A 22,583-nucleotide genomic window follows, 5' to 3' on the forward strand; every position below is an offset into this window, starting at 1 on the left:
TTAGGATTCTCACCTGCAACCATGTGTTCAGCAGCAGTGTGCCAAAGCTGGTAGGCCCAAACACAGGGCAATTCTCTTTTTTTGCCGGCGTAAGTAGTGTTAAAAACACAATATGTAGGCAAACCCTCTTTCACCCCCCCCCCCCCCCCCCAAATGATGGACATGTTACACTTTCTCGTGTCTTTATGCTTATACATTGAAGCCACGCTCTGCAGCTGATAAATTCTTACGAAACTTGTTGCGTGGTGTTCTCTGAAACAGAGAAGCTGCTTTAGAGTTTAACCCGCGGCATATGTCTGGGTTATGCCTATTTGTTTGGTTAATTTGACATAATTAAGTTCTGCAGTTTTACTTGCCAAAACCACGGTCTGATTATGAAGCATGCCGAAGTGGACAACTCCGGAAATATTTTTACCACTTGGAGTTCTTTAATGTGCACTTAAACCTAAGGACACAAGCATTATTGTATTTTGCCCTCATCGAAATGCGGCCGCCTCAGCCAGGATCCAACTCGTGACTTTGAGCTTTGCAGCGCAATGCCAGAGTCGCTAAGCTGCCACGGCGAGTTATTTTGCTTTGTGTTGTGGTGGCGTTAAAATTCGTCGATATGCTTATAGTGGAAAACAAAGAAAAAGGGTACGGCTCTCGTTCCCACTTATTGCTAGAATTTTTCAAGATGATGCTTGGTGTTCAACTAATACTTCTTTGTATTTATTGAAATGTTTCAGGAATGGCCACGAAGGAAGGTGTTATTCTGCTTGCATCAACCAATCGATCTGAGGTCTTAGACAAGGTAAAATGATCCACAACTTTTTCTGACCACTGTTATTAGGCCTGTTCATGATGGGGAAAAAAAAAAAAAAAAAAACTAAAGTTAGGACTGAAGTTAATCTGCTAAATGTAGCATTTGAGTATCACTACAATGACACGGTTGATGTCATGGTGTAGTAAAGAGGCAGAAACACTACCAGAAATAATGTTTAATAATTCTAATACTTTATCGGTTGAACTTGTGCCCAGAAAGAAAAATTAGGCAGACTTCATGAAATTCATTTTTATTCTTTTCAGGCTCTGCTGAGGCCTGGTCGATTTGATCGCCACATCTTGATTGACTGGCCTAGTCTGGCAGAGCGAAAAGAGATATTTGAGCAACACTTGAAAGTAATTAATCTGGACAACCCCCCTTCACATTACTCCCAACGTCTCGCTCAGCTCACTCCAGGGTTCAGTGGCAAGTCTCTTGTCTTCTTTTCACTTTTCCCAGTGTTTCAGTGTTTAACTTTAAAGGGCTGCTCACCAGGCCCCATTGCAAATTTTAGTTATACGTACACTGGTAATTCTAAAACACCACCTAGGGATCATTTCACCCAAATAATTTTTCAAATCAGTTTATTATTGGAGGAGATGGAAAAAAGTGAATACCCACTGCCATACCGCCAGGAGGTGAGTGCGACAGCCAACGGAGACACCCTCTCCCTCTGCCTCTAGTAGCGTCTGCAAGCAACGTTTCTTGTCCTCCTTCTCCCATACCGGAGCCGTGGGACTGCTTCTGGTCCTCTGGTCCACAACTTCCTCCTTTTTTTCTTTTTCTTTTTTACTGTGCGGCCCATTTTCAGTTGGCGGCGTTGCACGTTCTACATTGGATATTTACCATAGTAACGCGTCATGGTAAGTGACATTGCTAAGACTGTGTTTTACGTTATGGGTATTTGTGCATGTTACCTTGACTCTAAAGCTGGGCACGGCTCTTCCTCCGGAGGGAGGAAGCGCAGCATTTGGTTTGAAATTTCATCATTTTTTACGGCATGCAACATTGTAATACTTAGCAGACATGATCGTCAGCGTGTGAAGTATGCGCTGAACTTGTCTGTTTAAAATAGCCAAACCTGGTGAGGGCCCCTGTTCGAGCTTTTTTTTTTTTAATTGGAAAAATTATACAAAAATGCCTTATTTTTTGTTACCTGGAATTCTTTGAGAGTGTTTTTAAAGCACGAAAAGATATTTTGCAACCTTAATATATGGCAAAGAATTATTCTTTATTTACTATTATTAACTGCTCACTTCACTTCTTGGAGATTTGTGGAAAAGATGGTTTTGAGATTGTAGTGTTCCTCAACTGATGGTGTTCAAACTACTGCAGACTACCAGCGGTATGAAAGCATGATACTCCGAACTGCACTTTCTCAAACCACCTTTACCAGATGCTGGTTTCCTTGTAAATGTTCTTCCTAGTGCCGTTGCTCTACATTTCGGTATCAGTAGCTGCCGTATAGTGCAAAAAATCTTATAAAATTGCAGACGAAAGAACAGCTACTGACATCTGTGTTGTACAAGGAAAACACACTTTTAAGGCCTCTTTTCGTCTCAAACTATTGAGATTGTTGTGAAATAACCATGACAAGGCAAAATTATCAGCCAGAAAGTGGCAGTCACATGTAACAAGCCGAGGTTGACAGAAGCGAGGTTAATTGACTTCCACATAATAATGTGTACCTAGTCTTAGGTAAAGTTTTTTCATTGTTTGCATCTTTCTGAACAGGGGCAGACATTGCCAACGTGTGCAATGAAGCTGCGCTTCATGCTGCACGCAACAAGGAGAAAGTAGTCTCATCGGGGAACCTGGAGTATGCTGTTGAGAGAGTTGTTGGAGGTAAATGCTTTAATATTGTGGTACCTAATATTGTTATTCATATTGCCGCGACAACTTGGCCACATTCAAGTTGCGCGCCCTTCGTATTGGACACTGTGCACGCCGTACCGTGGTGTTGTTCAGCAACAACAGGCAGCGTTCTTCATGGCACGAGCACCCAGTTGGACCGGGCTCGCATGCGCCACGCGCACGAGGCAGGACTCGAGAACAAAGAAGAAGACGGTGGAACGCCAGTTTCAGAATGCGACTGTCGGGCATTCTTCTCGACCGCACTGACTTTTAGTGGTGGGCACAGGTTCGCCCTTATTAAATATTGTTGTTTTCTTAACCTGTGTTCCTCAACATCGTTACATTTCTGGTGGAGGTGCTGGGTATGGACCCCAGTGCGACGCCGTGGACTGTCGGAAAAGCTTATCTGCCGTTACTTCGGCCCTTACGAAATACTTCGTCGTATAAGCGACGTCACTTACGAAGTGAAATCCGCTGGACACGAGAGCTCAAGACGGCGCAACCCCACGGAAGTTGTACATATCGTCCGCATGAAACCCTACTACGAGAGATGATGAAAAAAAAAAAAAGTGAGAGCTCACAGGAACCACTACTTTCTCTCACGCATCGAGCCGATGCGTTAAGGAGGGGGATAATGCCGCGACAACTTGGCCACATTCAAGTTGCGTGCCCTTCGTATTGGACACTGTGCACGCCGTACCGTGGTGTTGTTCAGCAACAACAGGCAGCGTTCTTCGTGGCACGAGCACCCGGTTGGACCGGGCTCGCATGCGCCACGCGCACGAGGCAGGACTCAAGAACAAAGAAGAAGACGGTGGAACGCCAGTTTCAGAACGCGACTGTCGGGCATTCTTCTCGACCGCACTGACTTTTAGTGGTGGGCACAGGTTCGCCCTTATTAAATATTGTTGTTTTCTTAACCTGTGTTCCTCAACATCGTTACAATATGCTTAGTGTGGAGCTAGAGACAGCAGGGTCAGCACAGGTGGGTAGTAATCTTGCTGTTCTACAAACATAGACAATATTTTGCTTTCTCTTGTTTCCTGTACTGTTACTGTCAGTGTAAGTTTTATGCAGCCTTGAGCTATATTAAAATATTGTGCACTAAGAAAATAGCGATTGTAGAGTAGCCGGAGAGTAGCTTTCAGGCAACAACAATTGCCATGCTTAGTGATAACATCCCTGCTAAAATTTGTGTGTGCTACCTACCTTTGCGGAAAATCTCTTCTTGGACCTAAAAAAAAAAGCAAAAAGAAAAGAAAGAATTGGGCGGGATAATCTGGGACGGATTGTTCATGTCAAGCGGTGTGACCTGCTGAGCTCGTCGCCAATACGGAGGCAACAAGTCAAAACACCGAGATCTGGACACACCAGGTCTCATCGCAAGGGCCAAGATCTTTTCATCCTCGGTGTGCTGGCTTGTGACCTCGCTTCACATCAATACAAGTTGACACAACACCAGCAGACGCCTGTAGAAACGTTGAATGCACAGTCACCTCCCCACCCAGCTGGTGACGTTAGTGTTTGTGCCATCCAAACTAGGCATTCCTCTGCTCCTTGAATTTTTTTTTTTTTTTGTCGCCTCTCCTCCTTCGTCTTCCTTTTTTCTGCATAGCTGTATGCAGCTAGAAATATAGTTCATTCAAAGTTCAGGAAATTGACAAAGAACTGCTATAACAATGACATGGTTACAGTTATTCAGTGCAGTGGGGGGAATGCTGTACCAATTGCACCATTTCATAAAAAGCGGCTGCATTATAATGCTACAGATGATAGAAACTGTGCCAAATGGCACTGTGGTCAATCCCAGAATGTGGGATCTACCATCCTATGTGAAGGATATCCTTCCATCTACTCATATTTCATTAGCTGAAGGGTCACAGCTTGCAACTGATGTTTTGATCACAGCTTGCAACTGATCCTGCTTCATATTCTGTTTAAGGGATAAGGCTCGTGTTGTTTATTATGGCTGCCAAGAAACTTCTGCTTTAACACGGTTCCCGACTGATCCTTTGGACACACCAGCGCCTACTTCAAAGAACTTTATATGTAACAGTGATAAAATTTCAAGTACCATACTACATCTTCTGGAGATGGGTTTGCACAAGGCTTACCCTACGAGCGACGGTCAGGAAAGGGCACGACGCTCCTCCACTCCGCAACGCACAAAGGCGCTACGGCAGGGTTCGTCGACTCTCCGACACGCTGTAGAGAAGGCTCTGGAGTCGGATCGCCAACACGGGTTGATTCACCCAAGATACAGCACAGTGCGGCAGTCACGGCGCTTACGGGCCAAGGCTCACCGCAAGACCGATCGAGTACGCGCGCCCGCAGCACTAGGGCTAACCGGGTAGCGGTCTGCCAAGCGCGAGAACGAGGAGTCACGAGAACAAAGGTCTCATGTAACTGCCTTGTCGCAGGCCTGTGAGCATCTGCCGCGGCTAGGAAGCGCTCAGCGGACGAGAGCTCGGGTGGAGAGGGTGCCCAGGGGCCGCCACTCGGGAGGCCAATCAGGGCGCGTCGTTTGGGTGACGTTTTCTCGCGGGGCCAGTCCAATCCCGGGGGGGGGAAGCACAGTTTGCGCGGGAAAGTAGGTCCGGCGCGCTGGCCATGTCCGCCATGTTGCCGATACGGCGGCGGCTCCCAGAGATCAAGCTAAGTGTCACGCGCGAGCTGGGGAACGAGGTGCGGGAAGGCACCTCGATCCCCACAATCTCGCTGGATTTTTAGAATATGTTCGATACGTACAACATCACAAAAAATGACCGCCATGAGCAAGGTTGCCACTATTCTCCATGTTATTGGTGGGGCAGTTTCTGGCCGTTCTGCATGCTGTTTGGAGGCTGCAAGGAGATATTTGTTGACTCGACACTAAAATATAACATTTGCTCACCGACTTGCCCATGAAAATAAGTGGTTAGGCCTAGCAATAAGTCAATGTGGGAAGCTTGCTGGTAATATGTTCACACCAATTCTGACCCATGATGTGGTCTTGTTATAGCAGGTGTTTCTTTTTATAGGGAGCTTTTTTTTCTTTGAAAACCTATATGTAGGCCCCTGCCGTTTTGCGAATAGGCTACACACGTGCCTAGGGAGACATTAGCAGCAAGAAGTTCAGCAATAATTTCGCTAATTAACCTAAATTTGTCATTAACCTTTTAATTAGTAACTTAAGGGCACATGTCATCACTGCAAAAATTGAAGCCGAGGAGTAGTGAAGTTATGTACCACTTTCGAAATATCTACCCCCAAAATCTGCTAGAAAATGCTTCTACGTTCCAGTTAACACTGTCCTGAGGCATGCTTTCATGAAACTGTTAACTGGAATACCTATGTATATTGTAGCACATTTTAAGGTCGCATATCTCAAAAGTGGTGCTATAGTTGGTGTTAGTCCTAGGATTTCTGAAGGGGCCATGACGTGGTCGTCCAACAGTTCTCAGTTTATATTCGTTACTGAGAGTAGAGGACCTCATATGGTTATACACATAAAAAAACTGGGCTCTCAGCGCACATTCTAACCCGAAATTTCAATTTGAAATCGCTGCCTCTCAACTCCTCTCACCAACCCCAACCACCATTTTGGCAAGGCTGTTTGACATCCGGAACTGAGGGGCCACCTCTGTGTCGTCAGCTTTGAAACAGTTTGAGACCACATCGGACATCTTTCTCCACACACTCTAGCACCCAACGGCGTAGCAACGGTGTCACCGCTGAGTTGTGCCCGCAATTCGTTCACTTGCGTGATAAAAAGCAGTACCAAACCGCAGAGATATGCCGAGAAACACGTGCAAAAATTAAGCGACGCATGGCGGCCGTGACGTTTTCCAGTTCCTGCAATCACTTCCCATGTTTGCAGTACACAAAAGCATGGCCTTCGAGACTGGCTTCTGTTACCTGAAGGAGCCGTTTCCGGGGGTGCCTTATTATTTCATCGCCACTAAGTGTTACCAGACTGCTTTACGATTCAAGTGCGACATTAAGAAATTTAAATACAAATTTTTTACTGCGCCGAATGCACTCAAATTTTGCCAGCTTGCTGTGGGACGTGTACAGTTTAACATGTAAAGCATAATTTAAGCTTGAAAATTTGGTGTCATGGCCCCTTAAGCAAAAATGACTTCACTATCCTCGGCTTCAATTTTCCAATAACATCATGTGCCCTAAAGTTAGTAATTAAAAAATTTATTTCTGTGTTTTAGTTAAGGAGCAAAATTATTGTTAATTTGTTCTTTCTGCTAATTTCCACCTAGCCATGTATCAACAAAAATGGCAGGGGCCCAGATATGACAGTTTCTTTAAGATGAACAAAGTACTCCACATGAAAAGAAACACCTGGGTGTAATATGTTGAGCAGAAAATTTGAGCCTGCAGTGAGCCTCCTGCCCCCATACTCTATTCATTTCATTAAGGCCCCCTCCCATCCCATGCTACCCTGGCCCCAGTAGTCGTCAATGGCGATCAGTCCTGAGGTGACATTCATTGATACCCACTTTTTGATCTGCGGGTAACCAATCGGCAAACTAGGTTGCATGTGACATTGCACTCGTGGCCTCTACCATCTCCAAATTTCAAGTCGATATTATTTCAGCAAAGGATAACGCTGAGGAAAAGTCTAATTTTTCTGGACTGCCCGGTTATTTGGACACTTTTGTGAGCCCTTCTGTGTTTGAAAATGGGCTGGCCAATACATCACAGCCCCATCATAAGTCATTCATAGTAGTTTGTTCTTTAGTGACTGCAGATTGTATTAGCTTCCTTCCCAACTTCTGGAGGTAAAGCACTTCACTTTACAAGCCTTCCTGTTGCTCACAATACTTTTGAAGTGCTTTTAAATGTTCATCAGCCTCAACTGCCGACACTTTCTGCCCTGCAATGTCCTCATCGTTGTCCTTCTGCTCGGGTTCATCTTCTAGGGCACGTGCACCATTTACTTGCGGGAGGATTGCATGATCTGTAAGCTCTTCGGAGCACACGAGGTCCACATCTGCAGACACAAACTCCTCGAAAGATTCGGGAACGTCTACGGTCTCTTGGATGCAGGCCCAAGCTTTATCTTCAGGGCAGTTTTCCACAGGATCTTCTATCCTGGGTTGGATGGAAGATCCATGTCCGGGTTGTGTCTCTTCTAAATTGTGAAGAACTTACTCTAGGGACCTAGAAAGTTGTCCTTAGTAACAGAGTGTCTCTTGTAATCATGTCTTTTGTATGCGATGTTGTTAACATGGCGAACATAGGAAAAGCAACCAAACCATTTTCAAATTTCTCTTATAACCAAGTGTCTCTTGTAACCATGTCTCTTGTAATGTGATTTTACTGTATTCCTTCGTTATGCAGGCCATTTCATTGTAGAGGTGCTCGACTGTATATCGAGTTGGTGTATACATATAGCCAGCTATCAGTACTGCTCCTGCGGATGTTCTGGTTGCCGGCTCTACTCTCTATGGAATAATGCAAAGAAACAAGAAACGCTTAAATATCTTCATTGCAACCTTCAAGAAGCACATCATTCCTTTAGTAAACTAAATTTGTTTCTTTTACTCTTTCAGCTGTTTTAAAGCGAATAGCCTTCTTTGGATCTTTCGCGTGTGCGTAATGCAAGAACGCTTGTGTACTTTGCATTGGGTGCACATTGAAGAACCCGAGGTGGTCAAAATTAATCCAGAATCCCTCACTACAGCGTGCCTCATAATCAGATCATGGGTTTGGCGCATAAAACCCAAAAGCTCAAAAAAATTTTTTTCACCCATTTTCGTACTCAAACAGGCGCATTCGTCGACGAACGGCAACTAGCTGTTTGAAATGCATGTGTTGTGGTCAGTGTTGATGCTCTGTCACATTTTAGCGCCCCTAAATATTTTCTTGCCTTCTGCATGGTCCATGCTGTTAAAAAATATGCTCTCTTTCATTGGCAATACACATTTCAATGCCATATACTTATATGTACCTATTTGTGATTATTTTCACTGTTCCTCACGGTGAGCACTCAGCATCTGGAGCTTCTGCTGTAGCCTAGTTTGTTTCAGAAATCAAATAGTCCTCTTCTTTTTTTCTGCCTTAGTCTTCTCTATATTCTGGCCTCCTTGCTGCTGAAGCAGTAATTATACATTCCAGACAGTTTTTATTTTACTTTCTGTTCTGTATAGCCATGTACTATATGCTGTGATATCTTGCTTCTTATATGAAATGCATATTGTGTTTAACGGTGAGTGTGCCTCATAATCATATCGTAGGTTTGGTACATAACACTCCAGATTTTTTTTATTTTTACAGCGCTGCTATGACAGCAAAGTGTTTATGTGCTGACCAGTTCCCATTTTGTATTATTTGTCCTTATTGATGTTGCAATTATAGATTCTCTACTTGTGTTGGTGCAGGAAAGCCATGTTTTCAACAGTACTGTCAGTGTGGCAAGGTTTTTACCGATTAATCTTTTTTTTTTCTTTCTTGTTGTTTGGCATATTCTGTGTGGTGCTTTGTTTTAGTGCATAACTGTTTGCTGCTGATCCAGAAGCATTTAGTTCATTCCTATTGTCATTTTAACACATCTCTAATAAATTGAGCCAAGGTTTATTCTGCAAGTGAAGCAAAAAAAAAAAAAAAAAAACGGGACAGACAGAGGGTACAACGCATGCACTGCACTGTGTTGTAGTCTGTCCCTGTTTTTTGCGCTCCCCTTGCAGTATGTCGTACCAACAAGGCCGAATTTCTGCCCTTCTCAAGGTTTAGTCATTGTATTCAGAATTTAATTTTGTGTTTTTGTTAAGGAGTTATGATTGCCCCTTCTGTGGCAATCATAGTTTTAAGTTCACGCACATTTAAAAAGAAAAAATCCCCTGACAATACTTTTTTGCCTTGTTAGGTGTATTTCTGGAAGTGATGGAAATTGCCTGCATGAGGAATAGCAGTGTCCAGATGGCTAATTACAAAAATTCACTAATGTTTTAATTATTTTCTTTAGGGTTTATGTTGCAGTTCTGAAATTAAAACTGAGCAGCAGTGCTTAATAGAAATCTTAAGACTAGCACCATGTTCAAGATATTTGTCCCCAAAACATACCTGCCAAGTCTCCCGGATTACCCGGGAGACTCCCGGATTTGGACCATTTCTTCCGGTTGTACGGTTGACAGGAAAATCTCCCGGAAATTGCAGTTGTGCCCTGTTTCTGTCCGAGTCCAGTGCTTTGTCAGGCCACATTTGCAAAAAGAATCTAACCCAATCCAATCCAGTTGGAAGTTCATTGTGCAAAACATTTAAGAAAGAAGTAGGGAAAACCCTATACCCCCCTCTATTACGTTAACTGCGGAGCTGCTCCTTCGCTGACCGGGTTGTTGGGTGCCATAGTAGCCCTAGTCTCATCGAGCTATCGAGCGAATGCCGCGTTCCGCAACTAGCAACACTCGACTCTCCATCGTTCTCACCGTCAGCCGCTCTGTCATTGCGTAGGCCTACGGTCAGTCATGACTTTAAAATCAAGGAGCGCTAGCGCAAAAAGTATCTTCAAGTATTTTTAATGTAGTGCTCAGCTGAAGTGACGCTGGGTATTTTGTTGATACCACAGAGCAATGCAGAGTGCGAGCGGCAATTTAACATCAGGAAAAATACGAGGATGACGTGCCACTCGTCCATGTGTCGCTTGTCTATGACGCTGGGAAACGTCATCCTCACAAAATGTGAAAGAGATGGAATTACTTACAATCAAACATTATCTGAAGAATTTTTGAACGCCCGCCATGGTTGCTTAGTGGCTTTGGCATTGCGCTGCTAAGCACGAGTTAGTGGGATCAAATCTCTGCTGCGGCTGCCGCATTTGATGGTTGCGAAATGAGAAAACAGCACTGTGCTGTCCATTGGGTGCACGTTAAAGAACTGCAAGTGGCCGAAATTAATCCCGAGTTCCCCACTACGGCGTGCCTCGTAATCAGATGGTGGTTGTGGGATATAAGACCAGAGGATTTAATTTTAAAGAATTTTTGAAGGCAAAATTAGCAACAACGAAATGCTTGCAAAAGTGAGATCTTGATGTTCATGGGGTCATTTGTATATCTGTAAATAAAATTGTAATTATGGTCGCCTGTCAATACTTAAAAATATAGACGTCGGGGGGTGGTGGTGGTGGAGGGGGGGGGTGATGTGGAACCAACTGCCCCCCCCCCCCCCTATCAGAAGATCTCCCGGATTTAGTTTCTTCGAACTTGGCAGGTATGCCAAAATCTGCTAAAATATGCATTAGCGTTCAGGGCTTCAATTTTGCAACTTAAACATGTGTCCTTAAGTGAACAACTAAGGTAATGAATCCTTTTAATTAGCTACCTGGACATTGAAAAATTTCATGCACGTAATATCTGCTTCTTCAGGTAATCAACTTTAACAGGCCTAATTGCACCATCTGCTCTATGCAATTTTTAAACATTCTCTTCAGACTTAAAAAAAAAAAATGAGACAGACTGACAGACAGAGTATATATTTGTAATTAAGGCAAGACAAGATATGGTATATATTTGTATTTTAACTTCTTTTTTGTTTATTCAACCACATGCTACAAAATTTGCTCTTTCCCACCATTGTCAAGGTTAAATGTCACTCATTTTTGTTTTATGGGCCTTTATTTCCTGCTTGCAGGAACGGAGAAAAGGAGTCAGGTTATGTCTTTGACGGAGAAGGAGGCGGTTGCCTTCCATGAGTGTGGTCATGCTCTTGTCGGCTGGTTGATGGAACACACAGATGCCCTCATGAAGGTCAGTAGGTGGATTGTGCAACACTGTGCCGAATGCGTACATTTGCATGCTATATACACGATGTATGAGGGGCATTCTGATTGTTCCCTTAATACAGGCTCAAGGATTGGGGGAGGGGGGGGGGGGGAGTATGTTGTGGTGCTACACAGCTGTGTGTCATCTCCTGCCAACCAACAGAAAGGAGCATTGAGTGGAGGTGTGACTTGCTATAGTGGCTCAGTAACTATGGTGTTCTTCTGCTGAGCGCAAGGTGGTGAATTTGATTCCTCCAGAGTTGTGGCAGCCATATTCTGATAGGGGTGAAACACAAATATGCTTATGTCCTAAGGTTTGAGTGCATGTTATGGAGCACGAGGCAATCAAAATCAGTCACGAGCTCTCCACTACTGCACATCTGAAAGCCAGGTTGTGGCCTTGGGCCAAAAACAGACACTGACTTAAACAGCTTTTTCTATCCTTAGGTCATTTACTGCAGAAATAAGTTCATGAGATAATGTTTTTCCATTGAGATAATGTTTTTCCGTTGCTTGGTTACACTGTTTAAGATTACTTTGAAGATCAGCCAACTAGCCCTCTACAAGATGGTATTGGCTGTGTAAGCATTGAGAAACGTACACACCTACTTTTCCTCTGTGTATGTGACAAACGTTTGATGACACAAAGATGACAGTTGCATGATGATGACAGATTAACAACAATGGTAGCAATTTGATGACTATGACAGTGGCATGACTATGATAGCGCAGCAATGGCATTAACATGATGAGATTGACTATGGCTACACTTCATTGACTGGCATCTAAGACAGCGAAAAGCTGTCTGGGTGAGAGGAAGGCTAAGAATTACTTATATTGACTGCGGTTCACTTTGCCTTGAGTTGGCCCATAATTGACAAATAAATTAGTCCAGCCTCAATATAACGAATGATTAGATATAACGAAGTAAATATAAAAACTTTCTCACTATTATCACCGTGCAGCGAATATATGCTTATAGCAAAAATAGGATGTAACGAAGGTATTTTCGTGTCAGATACGACTTCGTTATAACAAGGTTCAATCGTATTGCTAATTACTGCGATAACCCTAAAATTTGTCACATCTCGTCCTAAATTCTTCAACGAGTCTATCTCTTTCAGCCTGCTCAGAAGACCAATTCAAATTGTGCACTTTGAGCTTCATGATACAGTGTGACGTTGTGGATGCTTAAACTCAGTTTCTTATAACATAATTGCTTTCTGCAGTAAAACCCAATATTTTATTTTAATATTTAAGTATAGGTGTGCGTGATTCTGAAAGGGACACTAAAGCCAAATATTAAATCAATCTAATGTGATAGATCAGTGCTTGAGAATGTCTAAGGCATCAATATTATCGAGAACAGAGCTTTAGTAATAGAGAAATTGGGGTAAATGCATGACAGGATTAGAGACTTCCATGGAACATTCAAGTACCCTATTTACTCGCATAATGAACACAATTTTTTTTTTCTTGAAAGACATGTGCAAAGTTGGGGGCTGCGTTTATTATGCGGGGTCAAATTTTGAGTGATTTCTTTTACGCGGCCACCTCTAAAAAAGTCATAGTTTCGCCCGAAAGGCAAACCATCGATTGCGATAGCAAATGCCTGGACAGCTATACGAAGTAAGGGTAGTAGTTTTATCGGCCGTGTAAACTTGCAAAGTAATTTAACCTGCATGATGTCAGCGCGCACAGGCAAACATGAACGAATCACACTCGATGACCGCGGACACTCACTGGGCTTCTTCGATTTTCGGAGTTCTGGCAGCCCGCTGGCAGCCAGACGGCAGCCAGCTAGTTCCGGTTGTGATAGGAAGTCACGTGAGCTGGGATCCCAAGACAACCCGGAGCGGCCCGAAGTTTGCAAAATCGAACGCCGGGACAGCGCTGGCCGCGGGATAAATGTAAACAAGCTGCCAACATGGCAGCGACCGGCGTGGGCGGCGCGCGCGCGGCCTAGTCGGCCCATTTCTGCTTTGCCACCGTGAAAATATACAGCTGTATTCGGAAAACACTTTTGCGAGAGTTCGCGCGACTGGGCATCTATCTCACTTTGCACAGCGTAACAAACGGCCTGCGACGAGTCCGATGCCAAGACGCAAAATCGCACGTAAATAATCGTGCAAAAGCGATCGCTCGAGGATGCCTCGAGGAGGTCGGCCACCGGCAACATTTGAAGTCATTTGACAAGACACGAAAAAGCGGGTACGTCATTACGCGTAAAATTTCGTGCCGATCGACATGCTTGAATTCGATTTCAGAAAGTTTGTTTCGGTTGACAGCGCTCCTTTCTGATCCTGTGCTGAAGGAGCTGGGGGCTGCGGCTGGCGCATGAAAATGCACGCCACCTGTGACCATCGAAAAGCTTTATCATGAGAGCAAAAATTAACCTAACATACGTGTGGCCACTACTCATCTCGGTGCATTCCTTTAACATCAACGGCAGTTTCGAGCTGCCACCCAAGCATACGACGGATAGACGGAGCGAACGTGGGCTAGCTGCGACGCCTTCACTATATAACTGCAGAAAAAATATATCGCCGCATATACGCGAGCGATGTTAAAAGGGATACCACTAGAGAAAGATGAACCGAAAAGACACCGCGATGTGTGGGAATTGAGCGTCTACAACTTCGCGAACAACTTGCGCGGAACACGATGAAAATACCATGCAAGCATAATCGACAGCGCCCACGGTGACAGCGCCGTGCGCGCTGTTTACGGCGGGGAAGAAGAATTCACGGCATACACACACACACACACAAAAGAAAGCTTGAAATGGTTCGCCGCCGCTCGTATGGCACCGCCTCACAAGGCGGAACGGTGCGTTAAAACCCTAGTAAGATAACGCTAGAAGCAACGCAATCGGCGATCCATGCACCGCGCCGACGAGTACGGGAGACGAAGTCCGAAACCACAACAACCGGGGCGGCGCGCGCTCGACGCAAGCCAGGAGTGAGGTGAAAGTCCTCAAGCGCCCGCGCTGCCATGCGCGCTGCAATCCGTCGAGTCCCCACAAAGATGGCGGCGAGCGCTCATCGCCTCTTTTTGTCGTCTGCTAGCCAGAGAACTTCCAGAGAGCAGCCAGAACAAAATCGTCCTGGCAGGTTCTGGCAGCCCGCGGGTAGCCAGAACCGTCCAGCCCGAGTAAAACGAACGCGCGGCGGAAGTGCATCACGCGGTCGGCGGAGCAACCGGAGAAAAAACGAAGGCGCGCTGGCTGGCTCCGGCAGCCCGCGGGTAGCCAGAAGTGGAAAATCGAAGAAGCCCACTGTCGAAACGCTGGTGTGAGGAAGCGCGGCAGCAACAGCGAGCGAAGTGACCTTCGTGCTGTGTATCGCTTCAACACAAACTGAGTGGGGATAGCTGAGCACGCACAAACGTATAAGCCGCCGTCACACCTAGACTCAGCCCCCGACGCAGATTGCTTTCAAGATAGGACGCGCGCGGCCGCAAAATGTGCAGTTGCTGTGCCGCCTCCCTCCCTTCCCTCCCACCGGCGCCATGTGCGCGACGAAATACGGCGCGTTTCCTCCCCACTTCGCTCCCTTGAACGCGGGAGACAGAGCCGCGATCGTCGGCACCAACGGCAAAAATGCCCCTGGAGTGTCCATATGATTGATATCGCAATAAAAGTAGGAGACACATGGTACGATTCAGCATCCGATACAATCATACCCGCCAGACGCCATATTGGACGCCAAATCTGACGCCGAATCGTACTTTCTCTCCTACTTCACGGCAGCAAGTTTATGGTGCATTTATTATGCGGCAGAAAAAAAAATCCACATTTTGACGACTAAAGTTGGGGGTGCGTTCATTATGCGAGTGTATTCATTACGCGAGTAAATACGGTACTAGCCCAAAGGGAAGGAATCCACTCCTCATTACAATTATGTCGCTATACTCAACCACTCCTAATTGCATTATAAGACTAAAAAAAGTGCTACTCGTGCAGTCTGTTCGATTTTTCGAAAAAATAACTGATTGACGTTACCCATGACACTGATGCAGGTGGTCGAAAGGTTTCATTTTCTCCACTCTGCGCCGCGCGTGCTTTTGCGTTTCAATAGTTTTGTTATCGCCTAGTGCTGCACAGACTGCAATTAGCAGAGAATGCCACATCCATGTGATGTCGTGGGATTCCTAAATGGCCCACATCACTTGACCAGAAGCAGCTGCAGCGGCGAATCCAACACTCTGTCTTGGCTTGGTTTCTCGATGGCCGCACTTTTGCGTCTTGTGCAGAAAACCGTAGCACCATCTGTCGGGCGCCGTTTTACTTACCGACGGTAATAAAGGACGCTGATGGCGTGTGCAACGTCACCACTCCCTGCTCCTAGGCAGGCGATTTGAATTTGCTTGTAAACTAAGCTTTTTTCTTGGCACGCAACAAGCGCTGCGAGGTTTCTGGAATGGCATTTTAGCAGTCCACGTCGGCTTAGTTTTTGCCTTTGTGTCCCTTGAAGCAGTATTTATTTATTTATTTATTTTATTATACCTCAAGGGTCCCGTACGGGACCCTTGAGGTATAATATACATATATTACATTATATACATAATATATTGTATATAATATATTGTATATAATGTATATTACATTATATAATATACATATATTACATTATATTGTGAAAATGAATAAATGCTACTTCATTTACTGATCAATAAAGGGCACAAAACCTAGGTATATTTGCCAGCCTTGGCTTTCTGAAGTTATTTTCTATTTTGCTTAACAAAAACAATTCTACAGAGGGAAGATTTTGGATGGCAGATGAGATTTGAAGGCAGTGCAAGGTACACTGGATGACTTGATAGAAATGACTTCCATGAGTGCTTCCAACCGTTAAAATTGCACTGAGACTGGTGTATCCACATGGTAGGAGCATACTATGGTGCAGATAGGTCCATTTTAATATTAAGGAAGTGTGCCGTTTTTAAGTAGTTTGTTCGAAAAATATTTGTCTTGCCCCTCATTTGCATGTATTGTTCATTTTGCATCTTCAAAAGGGTAAAATGGTAGACCACCTAGCTCTCATCTGAATCTGATTTGCAAAGCAAACATGGGCTCTGGAGGCTGCAGCTAACACACTACACAGAAAAAAATGTCTGTCAGCTGCAAAACATGCAATCCACAGTGCTCACGGATTGAAATGCGACAATTTAGGTCTAACCAATGCACATGCTTTTGTTTCCACCAACAGTAGTTTGTGTGACATCGGCGCAATCTCGACTCGTACTCTTAAGTCAGAGTCCGCGTTTCCTTTCGTGACCAGATTCAAAGCAACATGGCATGGTACTCTCGAGTAATTGCACAGGAGTGTTCCACCCAAAATTTGCCTGTTGCGTTTCAATCCATGAGCACTGTACATGTCAGTGTGTGCACAGATGGAGTGAGCAGCTAGTGCCACAGATGAGAAAAATTTGATTAGCTTGTAGTGCCAAAAGGTGGGCCTGGTAAATGAGTAGAGGTAATGATCTTGCATATTGAATGGTGTGCTTTAGCTAGAATTTCCCCATATCTGGTGCTTGCAGCCCTTTCGCCAGGGCTTTTATTCCATCGTGAGTTATGCTGAGATGGAGAACTTCTTTTTGGCATTAGTGTGAACATTTTAGTGATGCCATTTAAGTCACCTTTTAGTACTCATTTTTGTTTACTTTCTCGCTACCCATTCTTGTGCCTTTACTTTGTTTAAATGAATACATATCAGAATATTTTTGCCACACGTTTTACAGTAAAGGTCATTTGTATTCTGTCACACAGGTATCAATTGTGCCACGGACATCAAATGCTTTGGGATTTGCACAGTACTTGCCCTCAGACCAGAAGCTTTATTCATATGAGCAGGTAATTATACTATACACTGCTACACTTGAACGTCTATGTAAAAGTGTTATTATTTACTGCCAGGGGCCACAATTTCCAAGAATGCATTTTATTTTCCATTCTATGGACCTTTCGTCATGGGCATTGTGCCCTCATATTTTTCTAGAGATTGGTCACTCGGTATGCGAGATAAAAAGTGAAGACTGGAAAAGAAAGTATGTCTTTACAAAGTACAGCCAAAGGAGCTTATTATAGCAATTTTTCTGCGTTTCTGTTAAAGTTTCTATGTTTTAACAGTATTAAAATTCCAGTAGAAATTTAGGCAGAAATTATTTGATTAAAAAAAAATCAGCAGAACCCATCTCACAATGACTGTCGACAATAATGCATTTAGCATTAAATCAGTATAGCGACACAATGAATTGCCGCTGTCGAAACAAGTTATGTATAAGGCATGCACTGTAGCTGGACTCCTCTTTTGCACTTCCCTAAGAACACTGAGCGCCATCTTGCGCTATCGCTGCCTCTAAAATGCATGGTGCACCGGTGCGTGCGAATGCTTAGAAACACATCATGTGGCAACCGGGCTCCTCTCTTGCGCCATCCTCCTCTTTCTGGACATGTCGCGCCATCTAGTGGCGCTGCCGAGAAGTACGCACGGGGCCTCCGAGACCAGAAGCGTGGCGCGCCGGTGCATGAGAACACTGAAAATTATTCCCTCACTTGCTGCACACCCAGTGGCACATACTTGGGAATGCAAGTTGGCGAGAGGTTCATTGAAGAGCGGCACATACCCAATGCATTCATGGCGCAGCTTACTAAAGCGTTGGCATGACAGACATTAATTAAAAAGCATCACATTCCCAGTGCAGTTGTGACGCAGCCTTCTAAAGCGTCAGGTTGCTGTCCTTGAGGAACACTTGTGGCATGGGTTCGATTCTGCTCAGCATCGGAGAAATTTTAGGGATCTTTTTCGTCATTGTAGACCAGCATATTCCCAGTGGCACATACCTAGTTACCCAAGTTGGCGTCAACGGCGTTCATTGACAAGCGGCACAGACCTACTGGCACATACACAGTGACCAAAGTTGGCGTCAAAGAGGTTCATTGAAGACCAGCACAGACCGAGTGGCACATACCCAGTGCCCCAAGTCAGCATCAAATAGTTTCATTGAACTGCGGTACCTACCCACTCCTGCATCTACAATGACAGGTGCAGGAGGCGTGAAAGAGGTTCGTAAGAGCAGCCCATATGTACACTTTGCCACATATTCAGTGACCCTAGTGGGTCCAACTGTTGGTTTCGAACCCTCAGCATAGCAGCCCGATGCACTACCCATTCGACCACGGACTACTCAGTGACCCAGGATGGCGGGAAAATGGTTACATACGAACATGCATAGATACAAACATAGTGCTACGAGGCGCTGCAGTAGCGAACGATGATGACATGACTGACGAAGATGATGATCACTGATAGTCACGCACACAGGCTTCATCTTGTCATCTTGTATGCCTGTCATCTGCCCGTTGTATATATCTTGTAAATATAGTGTCAAGCGTCTTTTCTCCCCGTAACATCTTGGTGGATACAAACATGGATAGCCCTCTGAAAGTGCTTGAAGTACCCTGAGAATGCTAATACATTAAAAATTTTGACTCAATTTGTGCTGCCCAGTGAGCATATTAAGCATAAAGCAACACTACTACCGGTGAGGCCACCAGTTTGTGGTGCAGTGAAATATCTTTAATCTCATGCCATGATGATATGGAACTGTAGGGAGTGTATTTGTGCATGGAAACAGCCATAGGCACTGCAGTGCAGTGTGCACCAACATATCTGTCCCGGGGAGCAGGCAGAACATATGGCAGCAACTGCAGCTAGTTCACCAGTCACTGTTTATCAAAAAAATGAAATTGTGATGAAAACAAGTTATCATAAGCATGAAATGAACTTATTATATGCATAGAAACATCATAACTAGTGACTTGTGCTGGTCATTGTCACAAGACTAATCTCGAAAGGATTAATTAAATTCAACAAATTAAGACTGCATTGCCATACTACATTGCCGAGCCTAGTAAAATGCGTCGTCTTCGGTGGAAGCTGTCTAGGAGAATGAAAGTGATAAACTCTGTTGAAATCAAAATGTACTTAAATAAAGTTGGGTAAAGTGGAGTTGGAGCTGTATTAATCACAGTGGGGGTCAGATATGCAAACAGCAATTCAAATTGAGCTGCACTTTTCTATGCACAGTTTCCTGCTAGTGTTTGTGTGTGGACGAATTCGCCAAAACACTTTGCTCTTTTTTGTCTATTTCTACCTTTAATATAGAAATTTAATTTAGTGTAATTCCCTTTTCTTTTTCAAAAGATATTTCTGCCTTCATACTTGGAATACTTGAAATTTGGTGAAGGAGTAATGGCAGAATAACTTGTCACTTGCAGTTGTTCCAGAAGATGTGCATGGCACTTGGAGGAAGGGTCGCCGAGTCTTTAACATTCAACCGTGTAAGCACAGGTATGGTATTGCATGCTTGCTCCCGCCATTGGTGTTGACTAAATGGAACTGGGGTTTCTTGAATATACTGAGCCTCGTCTTTTTCAGCAGTTAGAAAGGACAGCTGTGCATTTAGTTTGTACTACTACAGTCGAATAACAAAGTTGTACTTGCAGCGAAAAACTTTGTTAAATCGTGAATTTCGTTAATTAGAAGTTTTTAAGTTTCAACAGTAAAAAAAATTTTGACAAATTCCCAGAACATTCCTGGTGGATAGTACCTTCTTCGTAATCACTTATAAACAAATTCCAAGAAGATTGTGCCATAATAGCCTGTTTATGAACACCAGCAGATGTGGGCTGAATGCGCTGAGAGCAATGCATCAGCGTGGCTCATGTCATCCAAGATTAGCATTTTGTATTGCTCAATGCTGTAAATCTTGGACGCCATGGCTGATTGCGCTTAGTGTCCGCAGCTGTCCTCAAATGGCATCCTCAAATGAAATAAACACTTAAGGCTGCTTACGTGTGTGTTTGCTTGTACGTTGGCCACAGACCAGAAACATTTGCACTATTTTGCTGCAGAACAATGAATTTTATTTCAAGCTGTGTGATCCTCTATGTCTAGTGGTAGTTTTGTCGTGATTATGTCATCTTCTTCATGATCATCTCCACATTTCACAGCTGCTGCTGAGGTAGACGCTTCAGAGTCTATCGCAGTAGACACAGCACCGATGAAATCTGAAGAGCAAGTGATGTGCGGGAATCAGCGCACTCATTTTATACACTCATGATGTGGCGTTGAGAGTTCCATCACAGTAGACACAGCACCGATGAAATCTGAAGAGCAAGTGATGTGCAGAAGGCAGCATGCTCATTTTATACTCATGACGTGGTGCCACCTCTTCCCCATTGGCTGTGCCGTCACGTGGCCAATGACGCACGCGCTAGGCCACACCTTTAGTTAGCCAGATAGCTGCAACGTGACGTGTGCAATGACGCATGCACTAGGCACACCTTTAGGTCAGCCAGAACCGTGGAGCCGCCATGTGACCGGGGAGGCATGATAGATGCGCACCCCGGAAGCCCGGGTTCGATTCCCACCCAGACCCAAATGCACCAAATTTTCTTTTCAAAGCCATTAATTTACTTTGTTTATAGGAACCACCCTGAGAAATTTGACGTCAATCCGAGCATTTCTTTAGGTGTTCTAATACCTGTGTCACACTGGCACATTTGGAAGGCCTTCCAGTCGACGGCCTTCGAAATGCCACAACTCTATCGACTCAAAGGAGTTATCGCACTGCTACACGGCACTTTTGAAAGGCCGTTGAGTGTTTCAGGCGTTTCTCGCAAAATTGTGTGGCGCTGCGGATCTTTATTTTCGTTTCCGTGTCAATGAAAAGTTAAACAACATTAAAACCACTTAAAAGCACTATAATTTCTTTTATATTCGTTCATACGATGAAATGGCGGCGATATGACGGCAGCCGGCAGCACATGGAGTAGAGGGAGAGTGTACGAACACAAGCACGTCGCTGTTGTCGATCGAGAGTATGTGCAGTTCGCACATATCAAATGGCAAAAATACTTTATTAAATAATTAATAACACTCATATATAGTATTTTAGAGCATTTTTGTTTGATTTGTTCTTTCTAACCGTGAGTACGAGCACACTGTGAAAGAGAGCGCATGTTCGCGCTGTTTCCGCTTCCGTTGCTCAAAGGCCATTGAGATTTCGATAGAGTTGTAGGGTGCTCCGTTGACTCGATTGACTATTGACTTGGCGGCCTTCGAAGCTGCCCGTGTAGCAGCTCGAGCTTGACCTTTGAGTCAACTGACTATCGGTTGGAAGGCCTTCCAAACGCCCGTGTGACACGGGTGTTTGCACCGTCATCCATTTTTGGTACCATCACTGCATCCCAGGTACGCCGCGGGACACCGACACTCAACCCAAAAATGGGCGCCTAAGAGCTGCGCTCTAAAAAAAATGTTGCAATTTTGGCAGAAAGGCGGAGCATTGATAGTGATAACGAAGAGACAAATACACGAAGTAAGGTTCGTAGTTTTATCGGTGTCACGCGCGTTCCGACAAAGATCATTAGATTATCAAGAACACTCGCTATCGCAGTGCGAGCAAACACTTCGCACCGTGCCTGGAAAACCAGATTGCATGAAGGCAGCAACCATCTCGGCTCAATCTTTGCGCTTGCTAAAGATTACCCCCAATATATGGCACGTCGCTCGCATTTGGACAGCCATAGGCAGGTTCAGCAAGGGTAGGGTAGAGGATTGGAGAGGGCGGATAAATGCACATCCCCTGCTCCCTGCCCCCTATAGCGCGTGCTTGATCACGTTATTAATGCCCCCTTCCCCCGCAGGGGCATCCGCGTTAGCAGGCCTTTGGTTTGTTGCGACACCACGGACCCGAGCACAGGGGGGTTGGACCCTCCGCACTTAACCGTGCGTGGCTTAGCCGTGTCCGGGGAAAAGGGGATCCTGGGGGTTGAGCCGATGCCGGGTGTTTGGACCTTTATGGCCCCTCGGCAGAGGCAACACACCCCTTTGGCCTCTGCTTCACATAGACGGCACCCCCGGACTGACCCACCCGGGGGAAATCGGTAGTTGCCTTTTCCTATCCTCCTCTCCGATCTTCGTCTTTCTCTCTCACTTGCAATCTTTCCTGTATCCTCCTCTCTTCCTTTTATTTCCGACTTCGCAGGCAGCAAGGGTTAACCTGGTGTATTCTATCCAACCTAGGATATTTATATTAGGTTATACAGTATAGACCACTTATAACGTAACCGCTTATGGTGCAGGACCGGATATAGTGCGGTCT

At 44.8% G+C, this 22,583-nt stretch overlaps 1 protein-coding gene across 1 annotated transcript in view; it reads left to right on the forward strand.

Moving 5' to 3' along the window:
* The window catches only part of LOC119443965 (paraplegin-like), a 389,278-nt gene that overhangs the window by 24,338 nt on the left and 342,357 nt on the right, over positions 1–22,583 (forward strand). The window contains 6 exon segments of the mRNA XM_049668856.1: positions 729–793; positions 1,069–1,231; positions 2,540–2,650; positions 11,282–11,397; positions 17,182–17,265; positions 19,693–19,765. Of these exon segments, the coding sequence (XP_049524813.1) occupies positions 729–793; positions 1,069–1,231; positions 2,540–2,650; positions 11,282–11,397; positions 17,182–17,265; positions 19,693–19,765 (612 nt within the window).

Source organism: Dermacentor silvarum, chromosome 1 (genome assembly GCF_013339745.2).
Source record: "Dermacentor silvarum isolate Dsil-2018 chromosome 1, BIME_Dsil_1.4, whole genome shotgun sequence".
Taxonomy (NCBI): domain Eukaryota; kingdom Metazoa; phylum Arthropoda; class Arachnida; order Ixodida; family Ixodidae; genus Dermacentor; species Dermacentor silvarum.